The 23,043-nt window shown below is 40.0% G+C and overlaps 1 protein-coding gene across 1 annotated transcript; it reads left to right on the forward strand.

The window, feature by feature from the left end:
- The first annotated feature begins 5,984 nt into the window (after positions 1-5,984).
- AKAP5 (A-kinase anchoring protein 5) lies at positions 5,985-17,728 on the forward strand. Its single transcript, XM_077266026.1, has 2 exons — positions 5,985-6,100; positions 15,867-17,728. The coding sequence occupies exon 2, from the start codon at positions 16,000-16,002 to the stop codon at positions 17,380-17,382; it is 1,383 nt and encodes a 460-aa protein (XP_077122141.1). The 5' UTR covers positions 5,985-6,100; positions 15,867-15,999; the 3' UTR covers positions 17,383-17,728.
- Positions 17,729-23,043: the final 5,315 nt, after the last annotated feature.

Raw genomic sequence — 23,043 nt, forward strand, 5'->3', positions numbered from 1 at the left:
ATACAGGTCCTTCTCAAAAAATTAGCATATAGTGTTAAATTTCATTATTTACCATAATGTAATGATTACAATTAAACTTTCATATATTATAGATTCATTATCCACCAACTGAAATTTGTCAGGTCTTTTATTGTTTTAATACTGATGATTTTGGCATACAACTCCTGATAACCCAAAAAACCTGTCTCAATAAATTAGCATATCAAGAAAAGGTTCTCTAAACGACCTATTACCCTAATCTTCTGAATCAACTAATTAACTCTAAACACATGCAAAAGATACCTGAGGCTTTTAAAAACTCCCTGCCTGGTTCATTACTCAAAACCCCCATCATGGGTAAGACTAGCGACCTGACAGATGTCAAGAAGGCCATCATTGACACCCTCAAGCAAGAGGGTAAGACCCAGAAAGAAATTTCACAACAAATAGGCTGTTCCCAGAGTGCTGTATCAAGGCACCTCAATGGTAAGTCTGTTGGAAGGAAACAATGTGGCAGAAAACGCTGTACAACGAGAAGAGGTGACCGAACCCTGAGGAAGATTGTGGACTGAGTCTGGTGTGGAAACATCCAGAGCCACCGTGCACAGGCGTGTGCAGGAAATGGGCTACAGGTGCCGCATTCCCCAGGTAAAGCCACTTTTGAACCATAAATAGCGGCAGAAGCGCCTGACCTGGGCTACAGAGAAGCAGCACTGGACTGTTGCTAAGTGGTCCCAAGTACTTTTTTCTGATGAAAGCAAATTTTGCATGTCATTCGGAAATCAAGGTGCCAGAGTCTGGAGGAAGACTGGGGAGAAGGAAATGCCAAAATGCCTGAAGTCCAGTGTCAAGTACCCACAGTCAGTGATGGTGTGGGGTGCCATGTCAGCTGCTGGTGTTGGTCCACTGTGTTTCATCAAGGGCAGGGTCAATGCAGCTAGCTATCAGGAGATTTTGGAGCACTTCATGCTTCCATCGGCTGAAATGCTTTATGGAGATGAAGATTTCATTTTTCAGCACGACCTGGCACCTGCTCACAGTGCCAAAACCACTGGTAAATGGTTTACTGACCATGGTATTACTGTGCTCAATTGGCCTGCCAACTCTCCTGACCTGAACCCCATAGAGAATCTGTGGGATATTGTGAAGAGAAAGTTGAGAGACGCAAGACCTAACACTCTGGATGAGCTTAAGGCCGCTATTGAAGCATCCTGGGCCTCCATAACATCTCAGCAGTGTCACAGGCTGATTGCCTCCATGCCACGCCGCATTGAAGCAGTCATTTCTGCCAAAGGATTCCCGACCAAGTATTGAGTGCATAACTGAACATTATTATTTGATGGTTTTTTTGTTTGTTATTAAAAAACACTTTTATTTGATTGGCCGGGTGAAATATGCTAATTTATTGAGACAGGTTTTTTGGGTTATCAGGAGTTGTATGCCAAAATCATCAGTATTAAAACAATAAAAGACCTGACAAATTTCAGTTGGTGGATAATGAATCTATAATATATGAAAGTTTAATTGTAATCATTACATTATGGTAAATAATGAAATTTAACACTATATGCTAATTTTTTGAGAAGGACCTGTATATTGATAGATGTATGGATAGCGTAGGGTGTGTGTCCACTGTCCGGATTACATCCGAATGAGCTGCAGATTGGATGCTGCGTACTTGTAGTCCCATCGGATGATGCCTGCACACACACCCCAAAAGACCCCCGCACAGCCCCACACACACACGAACAGCCCACAGACCCCGCACACACCTGAACAGTCCCGCACAGCACCGCACACATCCGAACAGCCCGCAGACCCCGCCCGCCCACACATACACGCACACCGTCACCGCCCACACACTTCCATCCTCCCGAACTGCTGCGTTTCTCGGACCCACATCCGCAGCAAAACTGCAGATCTTTTTTACATCTGCGGTTTTGCTGCGGATGTGCCCAAGTCAATGAAAGTCTAAAGGTGCAGAAACGCTGCAGTTCCGCACAAAAGAAGTGACATGCTGCGAGAAAAAAAAGCTGTGTTTTGGTGCGGCTTTTTCCGCAGCATGTGCACAACAATTCTGCGGCTCCCATAGACTTACATTGGTTGTACACTACACTGCGGATTTGATGCAATTCTGTGCAGCAAAAAACCCTGCGGATCTGCAATCAAATCCGCAACGTGTGCACACAGCCTTAGCATTTAGGGAACCTAGCAAAAAAGCCAAGCAAAAAACAAGTGTGGGATTGCACTTTTTTTGCCATTTCATTGCACTTTGAATTTTTTTCACATTTTCTGTTACACGACATGGTAAAACCAATGGTGTCGTTCAAAAGTAGAACTTGTCCCGCAAAAGATAAGCCCCCACATGGCCATATTGACGGAAAAATTATGGCTCTGGATAGAAGGGGAGCGATAAACGAAAAAAGGTCCAGGGGTGAAGGGGTTTAGAAACATGGATATGGACATATCTATGGAAATAGACATAGATATATCTGTATCTATCTATCTATCTATCTATCTATCTATCTATCTATCTATCTATCTATCTATCTGTCCATTTATCTGTGTGTAATGGAGTGTGGGTTGGACAAATGTAAAAGAGGAGGTTGGACAGAAATGACATCACAAATCTTTTTGAAGACAGAGGAGGGAGAGGAGGGAGGGGTTGGGGTGTGTTTTGGAGTGGGCGTGCCAGGTGCAGAGTTACAGGCGCGTGCAATGCATCATGGAACTTGTAGTATTAGAGCACAATAACTCAGGAGAAAGGAAGTTGTCGATTAACCCCATGAGAGCTGAATCCAGCACTAAAGATGTGCTGCTACAGCATGATAAAAGGTAATATTGCTAAAATAAACACAGTGGATGTTTTCAGTGGCACATAATAGCAAGATTTATGAAAAAAAAAGGTTATAGTAGTGGACAACTTCTTTAATTTTTGCTTTCCTGAAAAAAAAAGAGTAGTCATGTATACGGAGTTTTACAAGTACGATGTTTCACTCTTATTCTATCCACACTTTCAGCCATTGCCAAATAGCTTTACTATTTTACAGCAAATTGGATTTTTACAACTTTGTGACAATTTGATGCATCCTTTAAAATGGTAGCATTCATTTTAAGAAACTTTGGACATTTCATAATTAAGTCAGACGTTTTATTTGGATGAGAATCCAGATGCTGAAACCCCCTTTAACCACTGAAAAGAATCGACATAAGCGCTCACATAGTACAGAAGGGTAATACAGAGGCATCGACAAGTAACACTGTGGTGTCAAATGCCAGTAGAGTACGTCAAGATAATGGGATAAGAGAAACAGAGAAACTCAGTCTCCTTCCATCAAAACTGATTGACAGCTCCTTAGTGTCCCTCCTGCCTGCTGCCAAATCTCTGCACACCAAGCCCAATTCACTGCTCCTCAGTGTTGCTCCTCCACTGCTATTGCTGAAATCTCCCACTGCTCAGTACAAGCTGCAGCTGTCAATCAGGCTGGATGGGCGATGAATGAATCTTTAGACTCATGAGCTCTGTCACTTTTTACTTGGACTCATAAAATGGTCATTCTATTATGAGGATTATATCAGGGGCGGACATACCATTGATGCAAACTCTGCAGCCGCACAAGGGCCCATGAGGTAAGGACCTCTTTCCCCCCTCCAAAGCAGGTGGAATTGTGCATTACAGTGAGCTGTTGGACTGCAAAGGATCCATATACTGTTCTTACAAAGAGGGGCCTTTTCTGTCTGTATCCACTAGTTTATTATATAACTATTCTGACATGAGTATTTAAAGTAAAAACACCAGCCTCAGCAGGTCTAAGAGATCAATCTATTAATGCATAGAATTTATATGGTAAAATCTGATCAGATTCACTTTTAATGTTACACTCAGCATTGTGTTAAGTAAAGCCTACTTCGGTTGAATCTTGCCATGTCTGTGAGTCAAGCCACAGACCTCAAATGGGAAGCCGACTTAGATGCTGCAAGCCACACTTCTAAAAATTACAATCTTAGACACTTCCATGAATTAAAATTGCCAAACCATGTCTTGTGCAGACGTTAATCAAGCATGGATTGGTAGATTTTTAGTCTGAAGTCAACGGAATTATGATTAAAGCTCTGGACTACAGTAATACAATGTACAGTTGGGAAAATAAGCATTTGACACACTGCCGATTTTGCAAGTTTTCCCACCTACAAAGAATGGAGATGTGTGTAATTTTTATCGTAGGTACACTTCAGCAGTGAGAGACAGAATCTACAAATAAAAAACAGAAAATCACATTGTATGATTTTTAATCATTTGCATTTTATTGCATGAAAAAAAGTATTTGATACACACTGCAGAATGGATTTTTACCCACTCATCCATACAGATCTTCTCCAGATCTTTCAAGTTTCGAGGTTGTCGCTGGGAAAAATTGAGTTCTGCTCCCTCCAGAGATTTTCTATTGAGCTCAGGTCTGGAAACTGACTAGGCCACTCCAGGACCCTGAAATGTTTCTTACTGAGCCACTCCTTAGTTGCCCTGGCTGTGTGTTTCGGGTAACTGGCATGCTGGAAGATCCAGCCTATACCCATCTTCAATGTTCTTACTGAGGGAAGGAGGTTGTTGGCCAAAATCTTGCGATACATGACCCCATCCATCCTTCCTTTAATATGGTGCAGTCGTCCTGTCCCCTTTGTTGCGTTTCCCCCACCATGCTTCACAGTTGGGACGGTGTTCTTGGCATTGTACTTATCCTTCTTCCTCCAAACACGGTGAGTGGAAATGATGCTATTTTGGTCTCCTCTGAGTACATGACCTTCTCCCATGCCTCCGCTGGATGATCCAGATGGTCATTGGCAAACTTCAAACGGGCCTGGACATGTGCTGGTGCGAGCAGGAGGACCTTGCATGCCCTGCAGGATTTTAATCCATGAAGACGTAGTGTGTTACTAACGGTAATGTTTGAGATTGTGGTCCCAGCTCTCTTAACGTCATTGACCAGGTCCTCCCATGTAGTTCTGGTCTGATTCTTGACCATACTCAGAAAAATCCTTATCCCACACGGCAAGATCTTGGATGGAGCCCCAGACCAAGGAAGATTGACAATCATCTTGTGTTTCTTCCATTTTCTAATAATTGTGCCAACAGTTGTTGCCTTCTCACTAAGCTGCTTGCCTATTGTCCTGTAGTCCATCCCAGCCTTGTGCAGATCTACAATTTTGTCTCTGGTGTCTTTAGATAGCTCTTTGGTCTTGGCCATGGTGGAGAGGTTGGAGTGTGATTCAGTGTGTGGACAGGTGTCTTTTATACAGGTAACGAGTTCAAACAGGTGCAACTAATACAAGTAATGAGTGCGGAGTAGGAGGGCTTCTTAAAGAAAAACTAACAGGTCTGCGAGAGGCGGAATTCTTGCTGGTTGGTAGGTGATTAAATACTTATTTCATGCAATAAAATGCATTTTAAATATGCAAAAACCTACAATGTGATTTTTTGGATGTTTTTTAAGATGCTATCTCTTACAGATGAAGTGTACCTATGATAAAAAATTACAGACCTCTCCATTCTTTGTAGGTGGGAAAACTTGCCAAATCGTCAGTGTATCAAATACATTTTTCCCCACTGTAGTTATATTACGGATTTACTCTGAGTCAGAAGGGCTAAACATTTATTTCAGCTTGGAAACTTTTCCATGAGTGACTTGCAGGGGTGGTTGTCCCCCAACTTCGTTATTTTGCTAACAGAGGAATCAATAAACAACTAAATTGCGGTGAATCGCCTGTCAGAGATGTTTTATGAACAATGGTGAAGATCTCTCTTCCAGGCAATTGATTTAATTTGTTGCAAAGAGCGGATTCGGTCTCCGGCTGCTGTGCGAATGCACTCTCAGGCAATTTCACACTTTTCTACAATTGCAGCCCACTCTGCGACTTGTGGGGGCTCATTACTAACAACTTCGATTCTGCCATTGTGAAAGCGTAGCTGTCCATCACGGGAGGTTGCCATGGCGATGTCCAATAGCAAGCCTGTGTGTAGGAGTTTCCATCTGGCTCTGAATGCAGCATGACCCGTCAGATAGACACAAGCAGAGGCAGGCTGGCTCCAACAGGGATGAGGGATCGAACCCCATAACTGAGACATGTAAGTTACAAAGTGGAACCCTTATGGTAGCATCTTGTGTATGTCTTCGGAGGATTTGGCAATGTTTGTTTTCTGCAGTGTCTCCATTTGTAGCATTATACAGTGCATTTTTTAGTGCAATGCAGTAGGCTATGCTACAAGGTTATACTGTCAGACAATAAGGTACAGCAACAGATACAGCCATAGTCATAGAAGGTTACAGCTGAGTTTATTATTCGGTACAACTTATGATATTTTGCCATCCTTCCTTTTCTATACGTCTGCAATGTAAACCTACAATATCATCCTAAGTAAGGCGATCATTGGATTCCAAAAAGGGGTTAATGAATACAATAAGCTCTGCAGCAACTGTATGCAGAGGCGTAGCTAGAAGGGGACAGGAGGGGCTTTTGCCCTAGATGCACTTTGCCTTGACCGTGGTATTTAGGGCTGTGAACTGATTCTTTGCCCCGGGTGATGGAAGCCCAGATGCAACTCCGCCGTATGTAAGAATGTGCCTAATGAACATGAAACTGCAGCATATGGCTCAATGTGCGTAATTCAAGGCTAATTTTGGAAACAGTGGACCCGTATATATCTAATATCATCTACTGAATTCTTCTGTTCCGAATTGTAATTGCTATGTTAAATGCATTCAACATTATTATAGCTATTTATGTCAGAAATAAACATTGATATTTCATGTAGAATTGGCAAGTTCCCAAGAAATTACAAAAGGAAAATCTGATTCACAGCAAAAATCATATTACAACCTAGACTTTTTGTTTTTTAATACAAAAGTCTATTCTTGACCATACGTTTGCCGTTTTCTTAGACATTGCATTCCATTGGTTCATAGATTCCACTGGAAAGCCAATGGGTTTTACAAAGATGTCAAGTCCACCTTCAGAATCCTTGGCTGGTGTTTTTACTAATTCCCTATATGCAAACATAACAGACACAAGGTAGAGTTATGGCACAGACATAGGAGGATGCAGATGCAACAGAGCCGAGTTTGTCATATGGCACAGCTTATGTTGATATTGTGTTATCTAAAGTTTTACATAGGACTGCCAGGAAATCTGCTATGCTTTACAACTCAAGAGAGTTCTTACTACGCACATGGGGAAGATGAACAAGTGCAGCTCTGCTGCATCTGCATTAAGGGATGGCGTATACGTAGGAAGGGGTTGGTAATGGTCATGCCTTGGGTGCTTTGTGCAAAGGTAGGGGGTCAACAAGCTACTCGGTTTGGTCAGGATTTTTAAATTTGTTGAATGTGGTGTTACATAGGACTGCAGGTACATTTACTAACTCAGAGAGATGTCATGCTGAGAAAAATTGACAGCACTGCTACATCTGCACAGAATGACATGAGGATCCAAGTGATACATATTAGATACATATTAGATACATATACATATTAGACATCTCTAGGAATACGCCAGATTGAGTTATGGAAGCAATCGTGCTGAGATGTGCACTCTCCTTTCTCTTCTGTGTAATGCATGCAATAGGTTAAACACTCCATCCGGGAATTATACAGCAATGGGAACTATTAGTATATGCTTTGTATTAGGAATTCTGTATAATTTATATCCATTCAGCCATAGATAATATATGCATATCCGTAGCTGCTGGGTAGCAGGGAAAAAAAAAGAATAAAAGTAGCTATAGTATCTGAAAGGATATATCGTATATATGTAAAATATAAAAAGTTATACATTGTATTTATTTTTTTGCTTTTTATTTATTTTTTAACATAATTTTATTACCTTAGCAGTAATCCTATGCCTAACCCTAACCAAATGCCTGGCCCTAAGATTAACCCTAACCCTAAGTCCAACCCAGTCCCTAGCACTAAGATTAATCCTAGTCCTTACACTAGCCCTATGGCTATCCCTAAAGCTAAGTCTAACCCTAACCTTAAACCAATCCTAACCCTACTTATGGTTAAAAAAAAGTGTAAAAATATAACGGCAGCTCTTAGTAATGAATGCATCATGTGGAGTGCACTAGATTCAATATTGTCTTCATTCATTAATTGCTAATCTTCTTACTTCACTGTCGCTGCTCATGTAGAGTGCATCAAAGGAAATGAGAGTTTGTCATTGCCTGCTGCACTCTGCATAGGCAGCAATTGAGATGACAAAGCTCATTTCATTATACTCACAGAAATAGAGAAAGCTGAGCACCACTGGTGATTAATAGAGCCAATACTATCAGCTGATCAAAAATGCCGCAGGCATAAAACCGTTTTTCCTTCAGGTGCACACCAGAGCAAAGTGCATAATCCAAATGAAACCTCTTTTCGGTGGCACTCACCGGAATAAAGTCCAAACTTTATTGGTCCAAAAATTTTTTAAAACATCTCAGGCAGGTGGGGGGCTAGAGAATGCAACACAGTGTGAAAAAGCCGTCGTCTTTGCACTCTCTAGCCCCCCACCTACCTGAGATGTTTTAAACATTTTTTGGACCAATAAAGTTTGGACTTTATTCCGGTGAGTGCCACCTCTTTTCATTTCATTTGGATCATTTCATTATACTAACTTTGGTTGCTACATATGCAGAGCGCAGCAGCAAATTACAAATTCATCTCCACTGCTGCACTTATATAAGCAGTGGCAGACTCAGGTGGCCACTCACTGCACACTTGCAGACACAATCAGTTCACAGTGTAGACGGCATGGGGAATGGGCAGATTATTGAAAATGCTCATCCCCATAGATTGTAGCACCTGAGGCAATGGTCTCCCACCTCCTACCACATACAACACCAGTTATGCATTAGGTTACACCATTCTCTCTGTTTTTATTTTGCTAACTTACAGACAGTAGATTCCATCCACATGACCCTTTTACTGTCTGTAGATTAGTAAGAATCTGCAAGATTTGTAAATATGGAGACATATAGATTTGCATAGGACCTGCATTCACAAAATGTTTGCTTGGTATTTCAATTTCAATGCATTGGAACAGAAAAAATGGCTGTAAAATTGGAAAAACCCTTTATGTTGGTTTGCGTAACTGCCTGAAATAGTGGAATCTGTGCCCGGAACTCCCTGCAGTGATCGGCCATTAACAGCACTACTGCCCACTGCTGTTTGAGTCCCTTGCTGCAATTTCTGTAGCTATGCTGTCATCAATCTACAATTGTTAGTGTTTTGAGATCATTCATATCATTATTAAAATTCTTAAGTAACTTTTTTACTCTATGGTTACAAATTTCTTTTGATGCAATTGCTATGTCAAATGTTCAGTTTTTCAGAATATCAAATATATTACGGTAATGCTTAAAGGGGTTGTCCGTAATTACAAATGATGGGGCGAGTTTAGTCAGCTTAGTATTAGCCTAGAATTAGACTGTAAGCACCAAATTATAACAGTGGGTAATGCTGGATGATACATTTTGTGCATGCTGAGACACCTTTATCTAATTTTATATTGATTTTTGGCTGGAACATAAAGGGATGGTCTGAAGTCCAAAGCAATTTTTCTCCTAAATCCCCATCTGTTTAGTGCCATAATCAAAACTATTTTTTATATACTTTAATTTAAAATTCCTTATCCTTTCCTAACTGTTCTTTCTAACTGCTTGTCTATTTTGTTTCACTTCATTTTTGATGACCCTCCGTTTGAGAATCCCAGTACATGCTGGTATCCTCAAAAGAAGTGTAATCAGGGGCCAAGGTTGCAGTCACTGCCACAGCCCCTGCCCCTGACTGAAACAAGCCTTACTGCTGGGCGATGTGCAATGTGCACAATGACAGCGCTCTATCTGTAGCTTGCTCAAATAAGCAATAATGATCCGGCACTATAGCGTGTTGTCAGAACACCCGGTATGCAGAGACAAGTGACATCACTTGTGGGGGCACATTGGTCTCTGCACCCTAGGTATTCTAACAACGTGCTCTGTTGCCGGCTCATTATTGCTGAGCTGAGCCGGCAGCAGAGTGTGCACTGCCATTGTGCACATCGCACACTGCACATCGCACAGGGATTAGCCCTGCCCCTGAAACGAGCATCACTGATAGTGTTTCATTTAAGGGAGGGGCAAAAGCTGTGGCAATAAATGCTGGCTCTGCCCCTAATGATGCTTCACTTGAGTATCCTGTCATGATATACAACAATGAACAACTGACCAGTAATGTCAGATGTAGATCTCTCAGAATATAGTCAGCAACAGCAAAAAGAGATTCTAATGTTAAAATATAACTTTTAATAATTATGTTAAAAACCAGGGATATTCCCAAAGTGGCAAAATGGAATAAACCATTAATTTTTTAGAAATAAGGAATAAATAGGTACAAAACAGCATGATATAAATGCTACATGCAAGTGCAGTATTAATAACCATGCCAATAATAAATTGTTTCAATATCACCCAATCCATATGGGAGATTGTTGAAGTTTGTGGATCCCTTGAAGGGTGGGTGAAAACAACATGGACCTTGGAGTAACCCTAATTTTCCCTGTCGCATTCCGCAAAGTGGCTACCATCCTCACAAGGGCAGTACCCACGTATAGTACTAAACCTTGTGCCCCCCCAAAAAAGACTATCCCTCCTGACACATTTCTTCCCAATAATGAGGAGTCATGTGACACAAGTCTGGTATTTATCTATTTCATTCCTCTTTTGCCCCCATCGTGTACACTCCCCTGATGAACACGTCGGGTGGGCTAATTTATACCTCCAAAGCAGGTGCAATTTTGCATTTGTAAAAGCTCTTGGGCTGCAAAGGGCCCATATATTGTTCTTGCACAGGGGCCCTTTTTGTCTGTACCCGCCAGTGTGTAAATGTGGGTTTGAATAGTATATCTGACCCAAGGTCTACTTTTTTTTCCAAAGTTAACATACACAGAGATACTGATGAGCTGCAATGTGACACATGGACCATTTACAAGAGTCGCTCTCTTTTTTTTCCATATAGACCTGCAGGCAGACGTAATTTATGTCATATTTGTTAATGCAATCTGACATAAATGATCATAAAACAGTTCCAGAATTACACTTGTAGTGCAGGCTATTACTTGCATACTACAATGGGTGGTTTAACACAAAGCGCCACTGCAGGGTTTTTTATGCAGTTTTTGAACCTAAGCCAATAGTGAATAGGAACTACGAAGGATTTATTCTTCTCCTCCGTGCTGGATTCACTGCAGAGATTTTTTTTCTTTAAAGACATGTAAAACCACTGTAGGTGCATTATGTTATACGGACCATAAACATAAAGATTTTACCGCTCACAGTAATAAATTAGTTCCTGTCATTGCATTTTTTGTCAAATGAATTGCAGGTGTTGTGATGAATGGGGAGATGTAGAATATAGGGGCCCAAAGCAAAAATCTGGGATTGGCCTGACCAACAGAAAAAGTGAAATGGCTAAAAATGGTATTACCATCTGCAACATAGACCTATAAATATCTGATAGGTGGGAGTCTTAGAAAGGCAATGGTCACATTTTTCACCAAAAGGGAATCCAAAAAATAAGACACCTCGCTTGTAGCTTTCCTCATTGTTTGTACTACTCCCCTAAACCAAAAAGAAGTTACCCATACTAATGCATGGTTATCTCCTCACCTAATCTTTCTACAGTGCCATGCACAGGTCAGGAGACCCTCTTTGTGCTAATATATGGGGGTCCCAGAGGTGGCCTCATAATGCACCATTAGTACTTCTCTGCACCTACTTCAGTGTTTCGCAGAACTCCTTTTCTTTTTGGCATGAAAAATACATGTTAGCAGACGTAAACTTGTCTGTGACCAAATGACATTATGTTCTGCATGTGGCCCTATTCTAGACTAGATGGTGGCCCGATTCTAACGCATTGGGTAGTCTAGAATATGTATGTATGTATGTATATAGCAGCCACATAGTATATAGCACAGGCCACGACATATTGTAGAATACCCGATGCGTTAATACAGGCCACGCAGTATATAACAGTGGCCACGCAGTATATAACAGTGGCCACGCAGTATATAACACAGCCCAAACAGTGTATATAACATTGCCCACGTAGTATATAACACTGCCCACGTAGTATATAACATTGCCCACGTAGTATATAGCAGCCACGCAGTATATAACACAGCCCATGTAGTATATAACACAGCCCAAACAGTATATAACACTGCCCACGCAGTATATAACACAGCCCACGCAGTATATAACACAGTCCATGCAGTATATAACATTGCCCACATAGTATATAACGCAGCCCCTGTAGTATATAACGCAGCCCACGTAGTACATAGCAGCCATGTAGTATATAGCAGCCATGTAGTATATAATGCAGGCCATGCAGTATATAACACAGCCCACGTAGTATATAACACTGCCCACGTAGTATATAGCAGCCATGTAGTATATAACGCAGCCCAGGCAGTATATATAACACAGCCCACGTAGTATTTAGCAGTGTGGGCACCATCCCTGTTAAAAAAAATAATTAAAATAAAAAATAGTTATATACTCAACCTCCGGCGTCCAGCAAAGCTCTATCAATGTGCGCGTGGCTGCCGCCAGCTTCCATTCCCAGGATGCATTGCGAAATTACCCAGATGATGTAGCGGTCTCGCGAGACCGCTAAGTGTTCTGGGTAATTTCGCAATGCATCTCTGGGAACGGAAGCTGGCGGCAGCCGCGCGCGCCTCGGCGGACGACGGAAGGTGAGAATAGCAGGTTTTTTTTTTTATTATTATTTTTAGCATTAGATCTTTTTTTCTATTGATACTGCATAGGCAGCATCAATAGTAAAAAGTTGGTCACACAGGGTTAATAGCAGCGTTAACAGAGTGCGTTACCCGCGGCATAACGCGGTCCGTTAACGCTGTCATCAACCCTGTGTGAACGCTGACTGGACGGTAGTATGGAGCGGGCGCCGGGCACTGACTGCAGGGGAGTAGGGAGGGACTAATTCTCGGCCGGGCTGTGGCCGTCGCTGATTGGTCACGGCAGCCAGGACAGGCAGCTGGCAAGACCAATCAGCGACGCGGGATTTCCGTGACGGAAGTTGCAGACAGACAGACAGAAGGACAGACAGAAAGACCGAAGTACCCCTTAGACAATTATATAGTAGATAGTGATGGGCTAATTAGCTTTCCCGATAATATCTCTGACATAAGTAAGATACGGTAAGTTGCATTAAGACAGGGACTAAGGTCGTTACAATCTACTCACAGCACTGCAGAATATGTTGGTGCTACATGAGCAGTGTGAAATAATGACAAAAAAACAGACAATGATCACTGTAAAATAAAACATTATGGGCCCGATTCATCATCTAAGGTTTTGTCTTGTGGTATTCATTGATGGTTATGGGGTCAAATTCTTCAAAATGGTGCTCAATGTATGAGTTTTGCACGAATCAAAAACTATTCTTCGTTTTTGTCTTTTACCTCTTTTTTGTAACTTTTTAGAGCCGAAAGTCACATGTTCTGCTAAAACGTTTCAAAAAGTAAAAAAAAATAAAAATAAAAAAGAATTCCGACTAAATAAAGAAATAAAACCACTACATACGGACTGGAATACATTTGTGTAAAACTTTTTTAAAAAGTCACAATTGGTGAATTAGCTGAAAACATCTGGAAATCCCAAACCCTACTCACAATGGCGTATATTAAAAAAAAACAAAAAAAAAGGTGAACACATATAAATTAGACTTAAAAAAGCACAAAGTAAAAGAATAAGGAGCAAATGAAAAACAGGCAAAAAAACAGCAAACACTGTACAAAAGAAAAAGGTGCAAATGTGTTTATCACCAGTTTTCCTTCGTCTTTCAATTCACTGCTGTGAATATATATTCATAACGATGTGAGTCATAGCAGTGTAATATAAAAAAAAGGAAATTCTATCACCAAAGCAAAAAGGAAGAATAGTATTTAGTTGTTTGTAGCTATAGAAAGCTATTAAAAAATAATAAATAATAAATAGTATTTAGTTGCTTGTAGATATAGAAAGCTATTAAAAAATAAATAAATAATAAATAAATAGACCCCACCGCTACATATTCAACAATCCATTACAAAGATTTTATCAATGTGACCTTGAGATATGGGCATATAATTTCATTTCTGTGCAATGAGCCAGCCGTATGACCTTTGTGGTTCTTAGAAATGGCTCCCAGTAATCATATATTACTCATCGGCCGTGACATATGCAGACTGCTCTCTCTGCTCTTACCGATATTAGCTGACATTAAATTGTACGCTGTACAGCACATCTATAATATTGTCAGACATGCAGTAAAGAAGCCGGGCTCTCCGCCAGTTAATGTAAAGTGAGTGTGTCATGCTGCTCTAGTCCTTAAAAGAAATGCGGCAGGAAAACAAAATTGGCTCACTATGGATTTTAAAGGTGTAGTTAAAGGTTTATTACATTGTCAGAAAATGCATTTTTTATTGTATAATGTAGTGTTGTATAACTTTCTAATATACTTTCTGAAGAAATTCCTGATAGTTTTCAAAATCTCTGCTTGCACAAGTGCATGTGACGCAGCTCTGATAAATGTAATGTAACAAGCCATAAATGTAATGTAACAAGCCATCACATGACCAGGAGAAATGTTGTTGTTTTTTTAATTCAATGACAGCAATCAATTTGCAATAGGGTTTTATGAAAAACGTTTCTACAGTTTGTCTTCTACAGCCTTTATGTATCACAGTACACAGGACTTCAGAATGAGTTAACATTCTATAAGTGAGCTGGTGCTGATGGGAGGGTTTTTAATTATAAACTTTCTAAGGGCTACCATATTTAGGTCCAAGTGCGGTCCAACAAAATATCGGATTGTACTCAGACCAATGTTATTCTATGGGGCCGTAACCATATCTAAATTTTTTTCCTCAGACTGATATGGTCCAAGAAAAAAAATTGCAGCATGCCCAATTTTTTTCCCATCTTCTCCTCATAAGAGAGAATCAGATCACACTGTGATCAAACTCAGATCAGAGTGTAATTAGCATGATCGGCCCGATGAGAGAGTATACATTCGTATGACCCTAGCCTTATAGTGGACATCTTCTAAGTTTATTTATGACAGGATCAAAGTTACAAGCCCTGCAGTTAGTACAAACGAGCTCACTAATGGATTCACTAGTAACTTATTCTGCAGCCTGGTATGTATTGTGATACATAGAGGCTGTAGGAGCTAAACTGTTCAACATTTTTAATAACACCATATGTGAAAAATGATTTTTAGCCAAAAATGCAAAGATATATGTAAGAGAGTAAGGCCTTTCTTACAATATAAGTGTAAAATAACAGACAACTGAAGATGTTATCTTTTAAGAGTCTGCATTGTCAATACACATTTAGAAAACATCTTTGCATCGGTAATACGGGTAGCTTCACCAGCTGGCTCATTGGGAGTGGTTAGGCACATGGTGATATTACTAAACATGTTCTTCACCTGTCAAACCAAGTGGGAATTGAAACCCAATAGTCCACACTAATTTGTGCCAGTGGTATTAAATTTCAGTTGTCAATATTTTCTGCAGTTTGGCCATTTGGCAGACAATCATTACTTTTAATTTCCTATTTTTGTATATCATGGTAAGTTAACAGATTGCATTCTTGTGAACAACAGTTCAGTTAACAAATGTTTTTGAGTAGACAATGGAAATTCTAAAAAAACAAGAAAGGCTATTTGTGGTATCACTTATCATCTAATCCCTTACTTACTTATAAGTGTATTGACTATTTCTTACCACTTATTGCTGTATCAAGATAAAAATACATCTGTTCATTTTTATCAAATTTTTTTTACTTTTTTTCCACTTCACAGGTCACTTGAAAGCACCAGATTTGGAAAGAAAGCAATCAAAGATAAGCAGCAAAGTATGCAATAAAAAAAACCAAAAACACTTTATATCCATAGATATTATATAAGATTTTTGGTTCTATGTCCATATAGTAAAATGTCGGAATGTAAAGTGATCTCTTCTGATGAACCTCAGTCACAATTAGGGCAAAATGACCAAGTCAGCAAACACTTCAGAGGTTATTCATCTATGGGATTTCTCCGGAAAGGTAAGAACAAAAGGAAGCAAAGTCGAAGTAATTTATGTATTAAACCCAAGGATTTCACTGATAGTGACAAAAAAACTGTTAACATGGTGGCAAAAAAAGGTGAGGTCCTTGGTCTGGAAGAAGTGTCCAATGAGTTTACTTGTACTTCATCGATTATGGAGACCTACAATGTTAATGCTAACAAAGAGACAAAATTCCGTTTCCGCAAACTAGAAGATGGCACTTTTGCTTTAGAAACCAAAAGCTTGAGCGAGCTTAACCAAGACAAAAGTGAATCTGGAAATATAAAGAGATCTTCAAAGAAGCGACATAAAAAAGGGCAAAATTCTCACAAGCCATTGAAAATTTGCTTCAAAAAAAGGAGCAAACCTCTAAGGAAATCTTCAGAATCGAATGAGGAGAACAAATCAGATCATAAAACGTTAGCATGCCCAACTTCACAAGAGGACAGCAGTTGTGTTGTGGATAACCATGATAAATGTTCAGAAGAAGAGCAGACAAAGAGAAAAACCTGGGCAACTTTGAAAAGTTTGGTTACTCGAAGACGAAAGTTACGTTCTTCAGTAAAAAAAAAGTCCCAGTTGAGTGGAAGACACCTTGAAACCAACACAAGCAATGCTTCCATTCAACGGAATTCAAAGAAGAGGAGATTCTCCAATATGAAGATTCCATGCATGAACTTTTCGAGAGGGAAAAGGTCCTCAAATAACCCACAACCTTCTGAAGACAATCTATGTACAACAAAATCCTCAGATACCAGTGGAACAGATTCAGGACCTGATTGTGATAAAAGTGAAAAGACTTTGGTCGTTAAGTATAAACTTCAGAGGTCTATAGATGTAGAAAATGGCAAAATTGGTAGTAGTTTTGATGACGTCATACAGACAAACATGGATACAAAGTCAGAAGACACAGATGAAATGTGTGGCCAGTCAAACAGGACATCTAAAAACATACAAAATATCCAAGAAACCACTAGACCAAATTTGATTGAGAACTTGTCATTAAGTGATGATATTCAACCTGTGACTGAATCCCAAAGAAACAGTGGAAACTCCCTCAAAGGCTGTGAAGGTGATGTAAAAGTCCCTCTGATCAGTGAAATTATCATCACAATTGATTCACCTTCAGATGTGTATGAAATGCTTCTTGCATCTACAGCAGCTTCTCTCGTTAATAAAGTTATTGAGTCATCGATCCAAAAGTTAATTGAAGAGGAAACTTTCCTTAATCATGTTCCCGGCAAAGACTCTGAAAGATTCTATATTTGACACAAAAAAAGGAACAAAAATTACATATTTATGCTATGTTGTCAAATTTTGTGCCTTCAAAAATAAATATTGGAAAAAAATTCTAAAATCATCTTGGAGTCATATAAAGTCCAAAGAATCTGAAGGTTCTACTCCAGAAAAAGCCATTGGAGTCTGTCTACTTGCTTCAAAAAAATGGACTGGGCATAGTTCTCACAGCTCCATTATAATGTTATTGAGATTATTATATGTTGTTATTTCTTTTATTAAATGTTAATGTAAGTAAAATTCTAAATGTATTATATACTGTAATATATTTGTAATAATTGTACTTATTATACTCATTAAAATTAATTAATATACTGTACCTCCTGGTTCAAATCTAAAAGTAAAGCCTTGGGAAAAAAAACAAAACAAAACAGCAACAAATGTGATAAAAGACCAAACTAAACTACCGTATATTTGCCCCTTCTCATTCTTGTGGTGCTCGCAGTCTTAGTTTACAAGTTGGTGGCGCATGATATTGAGCGGCCATAGCCACGTGTTGTATCACAATTTCTGGTGCTATATGTTCTTATAAGTGTTGTTTACAGTATACTCTTATGATTGCATAGTATACTTTTAGACTCTGTTCACACTAGTGCCATGATTTGTTCATAGCAGATACCATTTCAAGTGGATTCAAATGAACAATGATTTTAAAGGGAATCCATTGATTTTAAAGGGAATCGGTCAGCAGGTTTTTGCTAGATGATCTGAGAGCAGCAAAATGTAGAGGTAGAGACCCTGATTCCAGCTATGTATTACTTAGTTTACTTGATGCAGCTGTTGTTATTGAATCACAGTTTTCTCTGCTGCAGAGCTAGCAGAACTCACAGAATGATGATGAGCCCTGTACACCCCCACCCACACCACTGATTGGCAGCTTTCTGTATACACTGTACATTTTCAGAAAACTGCTAATCAGTGGACGGGGGTGTGGTTGGACTAGGAGGCATGAGACAACTGGTCCTGTATTGCTAATTTCTTGCTGATAAAACATTAATTTTATTGAAATTACAGCACAGCATAATAAGTGACACATCCCTGAAATCAGGTTCTCAACCCCTACAAAAATGCTGCTCTGAGATTACATACCAAAACCTGTTGACAGATTATCTTTAATGGCGTCTGCTCTGGTTACAGTATACTTGGAAGTAAAAATAGTGCCATAGACTGCCTTATTGTTATCAAGAATACTGGGAGTCTTCTGTATAGCTAAACTTAACCCCAGAACGCAAGTATGACTACCAGGGAATGTTCGGTTTGATGTTAGGTTTTCACCAGAACAGGAAGTATATTTTATATAAAATTCATATTTTTTCCATTTATACATCAATTTGAGGAGAAATGTAGCATATTTTGGATTTGCATAGCTGCAGAGGTCATGAGTGTATATATATATATATATATATATATATATATATATATATATAAGATTATTCTAATTTAATAGACCTGATAAGGCTAGTGTACTTTCTTTGAAAATCCATGTTTGAGTGTAAGAGCTCGTGAATCCAAGTGTATCCATGAGATAAACTAAAGGTGGACTCAGTCTGATTGACAGCTCCTCAGTGTTCCTCCTCTCTGCTCCCTGTAAAATGCCATTGCAACTTACAATCGGCAGCTGTCAGTCAGTCAGGATGGCGAGCCGGAGACTGAATGCACTTTATTATTATTATTATTATTATTATTTATTGTTATAGCGCCATTTATTCCATGGCGCTTTACATGTGAGGAGGGGTATACATAATAAAAACAAGTACAATAATCTTAAACAATACAAGTCATAACTGGTACAGGAGGAGAGAGGACCCTGCCCGCGAAGGCTCACAATCTACAAGGGATGGGTGAGGATACAGTAGGTGAGGATAGAGCTGGTCGTGCAGAGGTTTGGTCGATCACTTGGACTCAATATCTCTCTCTCTAACTGGACTTAAGCGTTCAAACAAGATTATACATTTTGACAAGGATTTTCAGAGAAAGTTCACCAGCCTCATTAGGTCTAAGAGACAATATTTAATAATGTATGTAGCTAGTATTCTGAAATCAAGACTCGCAGACCAAAATTATTAATTTTGAAATAAACGTTATTAAAAGGCCATGCTTTTGTACCATCCTAGCAAAAAAACACTGTTAGTAGAGTTACTGGGGCTTACATGACACAGCTATAATAATAATAAATAGCATATACTCTCCAATCGATCCCTCGCTGCTCCTCCTTACTGCTCCTTGTCAGTCTCCTCACCTACTCTTCCAGCTTTATCGGCCCGTCACCACAGTAGCCATGTAGGGGTGCAGCGGTAAGGTGCTGATTTACCGTTTTGGCTGCAAAAGTCACTCGCGGAAATAGTGTTGGGGAACCTGACCAGCAGTATGAGAGATCGGCGAGTGATCAATAGATGGGTATTTGCTATTTTTATTTTTGGAGCATTTTTATGTGGAAAACACCTTAATATTTAAAGTGGAGATCTTTTATTCATACTGCAAAAGATAACTTCAGCGACGTCCAATGCATTTTTGAAGAGGATAAAAAGGGGATTGAGAGGAATTAAGCGGGTTATATAAGTCTAAGTAGACATGATTCCTTCCTTCCAGAAACAGTGCCACTCTTCTCGTTGGGGTGGGCCTGGTATTGCAACTCATCTTCATTCACTTCTATGGATGCAATAGCTGTGTTAGACCTTCGACAGTAGTGATGCTGCCTCTGTAAGCGGCCATGTTTTTCTAATCGTAAACTAAAAATTCAACTTAAAGCTGACTTTCATGAAGAACCAGAAGCATATAAAAGTGAATAGATGGTGGCCATGTCAGTGTATGTTAAATTCCGACGCACAAACTTTCGACTTAAATACAGGTAAGGGTTGCGGAAACCAATAAAGATTACTCCAAACTTTGAGGGTCAAGAATGGTATTTGTTCTACTTCTCCTTGTTGCTTTCTTTGTTTTACTGTTCTATGCTCTGTCAGTCTACACTTTTATTATTTTCTTGCTTTTAGATATAGTAAATGTATCTGGATGAAAGATTTAGACAAAACAAGTCTTTCTCTTACTGTTGAATTATTTAGCTAGCACTTACTGTATTTCCATACCCAAGCTCTTTAATTAAAGGGGTTGTCCAATATTAGAAAGAAAAGAACTCTATTTATCCCATTAACAGTGCCACTCTTCTCTATGGGCTGCATCTGATAGTTCAGCTCATCCACTTTCACTTAAGAGGCATGCTTAGTGCACCTTTGCTATGTGTACTTTGTTATAATATCTTTTTTTGTTCTTTTTATTTTATTATTATTTTAAAAGTAATCCAAACAAGCAAAACATCCAAGAAATGTCTACGTCCATGGCCCTGGACAACCAGTGTGGCCACTAGACCAGGAGCCTTCACTGATAAACTCTAATGGTGACACATGATTACACTGGATTCTGAGTCCTAGGCTATTCAGAATTTGTCATTTTGGTAATTTGGTTTGAAATAAAGATTATACTAATGTGTTGGGTCTTTTTTTTAAGCATTGCAAAAACGATAAAAGTGTATATCTGGATTTATATATTTTGTGCTGATTCAAGTTTGAATGGACACTTAATTCAGAAGTTAGATTTTTTTTCTAACCATTCTGAAAATCTAACAATGGACTTTTTTTATACACAGTATTTACACCTTTAGACGTGCAGTTCTAAGACTGACCACAAGATGTCAGTAAATAAGACCGCATCTCATTTTACACCCTACAGCAGGGGTGGGCAATTAATTTTCCCGAGGGGCCACATGAGAGACTGACTGTTGTGGAGGGCTGAACCAATAGGCTGAAATTAATTCTGCTCAATATGAATATTAACATATTCAATATTTATATTAATAATAATTGTATCACTTAATATTAAGCAGAATTAAGTATGCTGACATTCCCTTATATACTGAATGAGCTCCCACACAGATCGCTATATACAGTATGAGCCCTCACACAGCCCCTATATACAGTATGAGCACCCACATAACCTATATACAGTATGAGCTTCAACATAGCCCCCTATATACAGTTTGAGCTCTCACATAGCCTCTCTATATACAATATGAACCCTCACATAGCCTCCTTTATACAGTATGAACCCCCACATAGCCACCTATAGAATATACAGTATGGGCCCCATCATAGCCCCTATATACAGTTTGGGCCCCAACATAGCCTCTGTTATATACAATATGAGCCCTCACATAGCCTTCTATATACAGAATGAGCCTCATATAGCCTCCTATATACAGTATGAGCCCCCACATAGGCTCATATTTACAGTATGGGCACCCACATTGCCTTCTACATTCAGTATGAGCTCAACATAGCCTCCTATACACAGTATGATTCCCCACATAAGCTCCTATATACATACAAATATCCAAATAAACATGAATAACGAAACACTCACGGTCACGAAGTGTGTCAGATTCTACAGTCGCTCTGCATCTGGCTGTAGAAGGTCTCTGTGTTTGGTATTACAAACGCCTTCTTAATCCTTCTTACTTTTGGACCCAGTGGCAACCTCCCTTTAGCTCTTAGTCTTCCCACACTGTGCGTGACACTCACTTCGCTCCTGTTCCCCTGGCCCTGTGCTCCTGTCTTCTGTGCGCTGAATCTCAGCAGCAGCATGATGAAATGACGTCATCGTATCTGCTATATCGCATGCTGAGTAGCATGCTGAGTAGTGGAAGATGGAGCCAGCGGTCCTGTCATCCACCAATGTATTCACCACTGTTTGTATTCTGAGGGTGCAGATAGCGGTGACTGAGGGGGTGGCCATGGCAGATGGACTGTGGGCTGGGGAGGGTATGGTGCTGTGAGGAGGAATACCTGACTGCGGGTACCTGTGTCAGACTGGGTACAGAATGTCATGTCGGACGCTGTTCAGACCAGGTCGTTCGACAGACAGCGGTAATTCCGCTTTTGACCACTATTTGCTCATTAGCGTCGGCTAGATTTTATCTAGCTGTTCCGGGGTTAATTTACCTGATCCTCGGATTGGAAGCTGGGCCATGCCCACTGCCTTTAAATAGTTCTCCTGATCATTGGGCGTCGCCGATTATAGCTTCTGTCTTGTGCGTTGTTATCTCGGTCCGGAGTGGAGAGCTGGTTGTTGGAGATTCATTGCTGGTGGTGTATTTTCCTTAGTCTTATTTACTCCTTCCTATATTTGTATTTATTTTGCCCTGCACATTTACATGTATTCCTGAGTGACTGCGGCGTGGTGTATATTTTCCTTTATCCTTGTCTGTGCTAACTGTGGGTATTGGTGTATTACCTCTTCACTGGGTGTTGGGCAGTTGGTTTCAGCCTAGGGTTGAAACAGGAGACAGGGCGAGGGTCGAGGCCTGGACATGCACACCATCAGTGTAAACTCCAGGTAGAGGGTCAGTCAGGATTTCCCTAGTCTGAGGGAAATTGCAGGGGCCCAGGTTATTAGCTCACTCACCCAGTCTCCCCGTGACATTATAATCGGCCCAACAAAAAAAAAAGGGTTTCTTTTTTTTTTTCTCTCTTGTCATGGATTCCATGACTTCCATAACCCGCCAGTTGGAGGCGCTGTCCCTACAGGTCACTGAGTTGAGGGGGGCAGTTCAGCAACAGGGACTAGCAGTATCTAATGTGCAAG

This window comes from Ranitomeya variabilis, chromosome 1 (genome assembly GCF_051348905.1).
Source record: "Ranitomeya variabilis isolate aRanVar5 chromosome 1, aRanVar5.hap1, whole genome shotgun sequence".
Classification (NCBI taxonomy): domain Eukaryota; kingdom Metazoa; phylum Chordata; class Amphibia; order Anura; family Dendrobatidae; genus Ranitomeya; species Ranitomeya variabilis.

What these genes read in the sequence shown, in the direction of transcription:
- AKAP5 (XM_077266026.1), top strand. Translation starts at nt 16,000, where the DNA reads ATGTCGGAATGTAAAGTGATCTCTTCTGATGAACCTCAGTCACAATTA.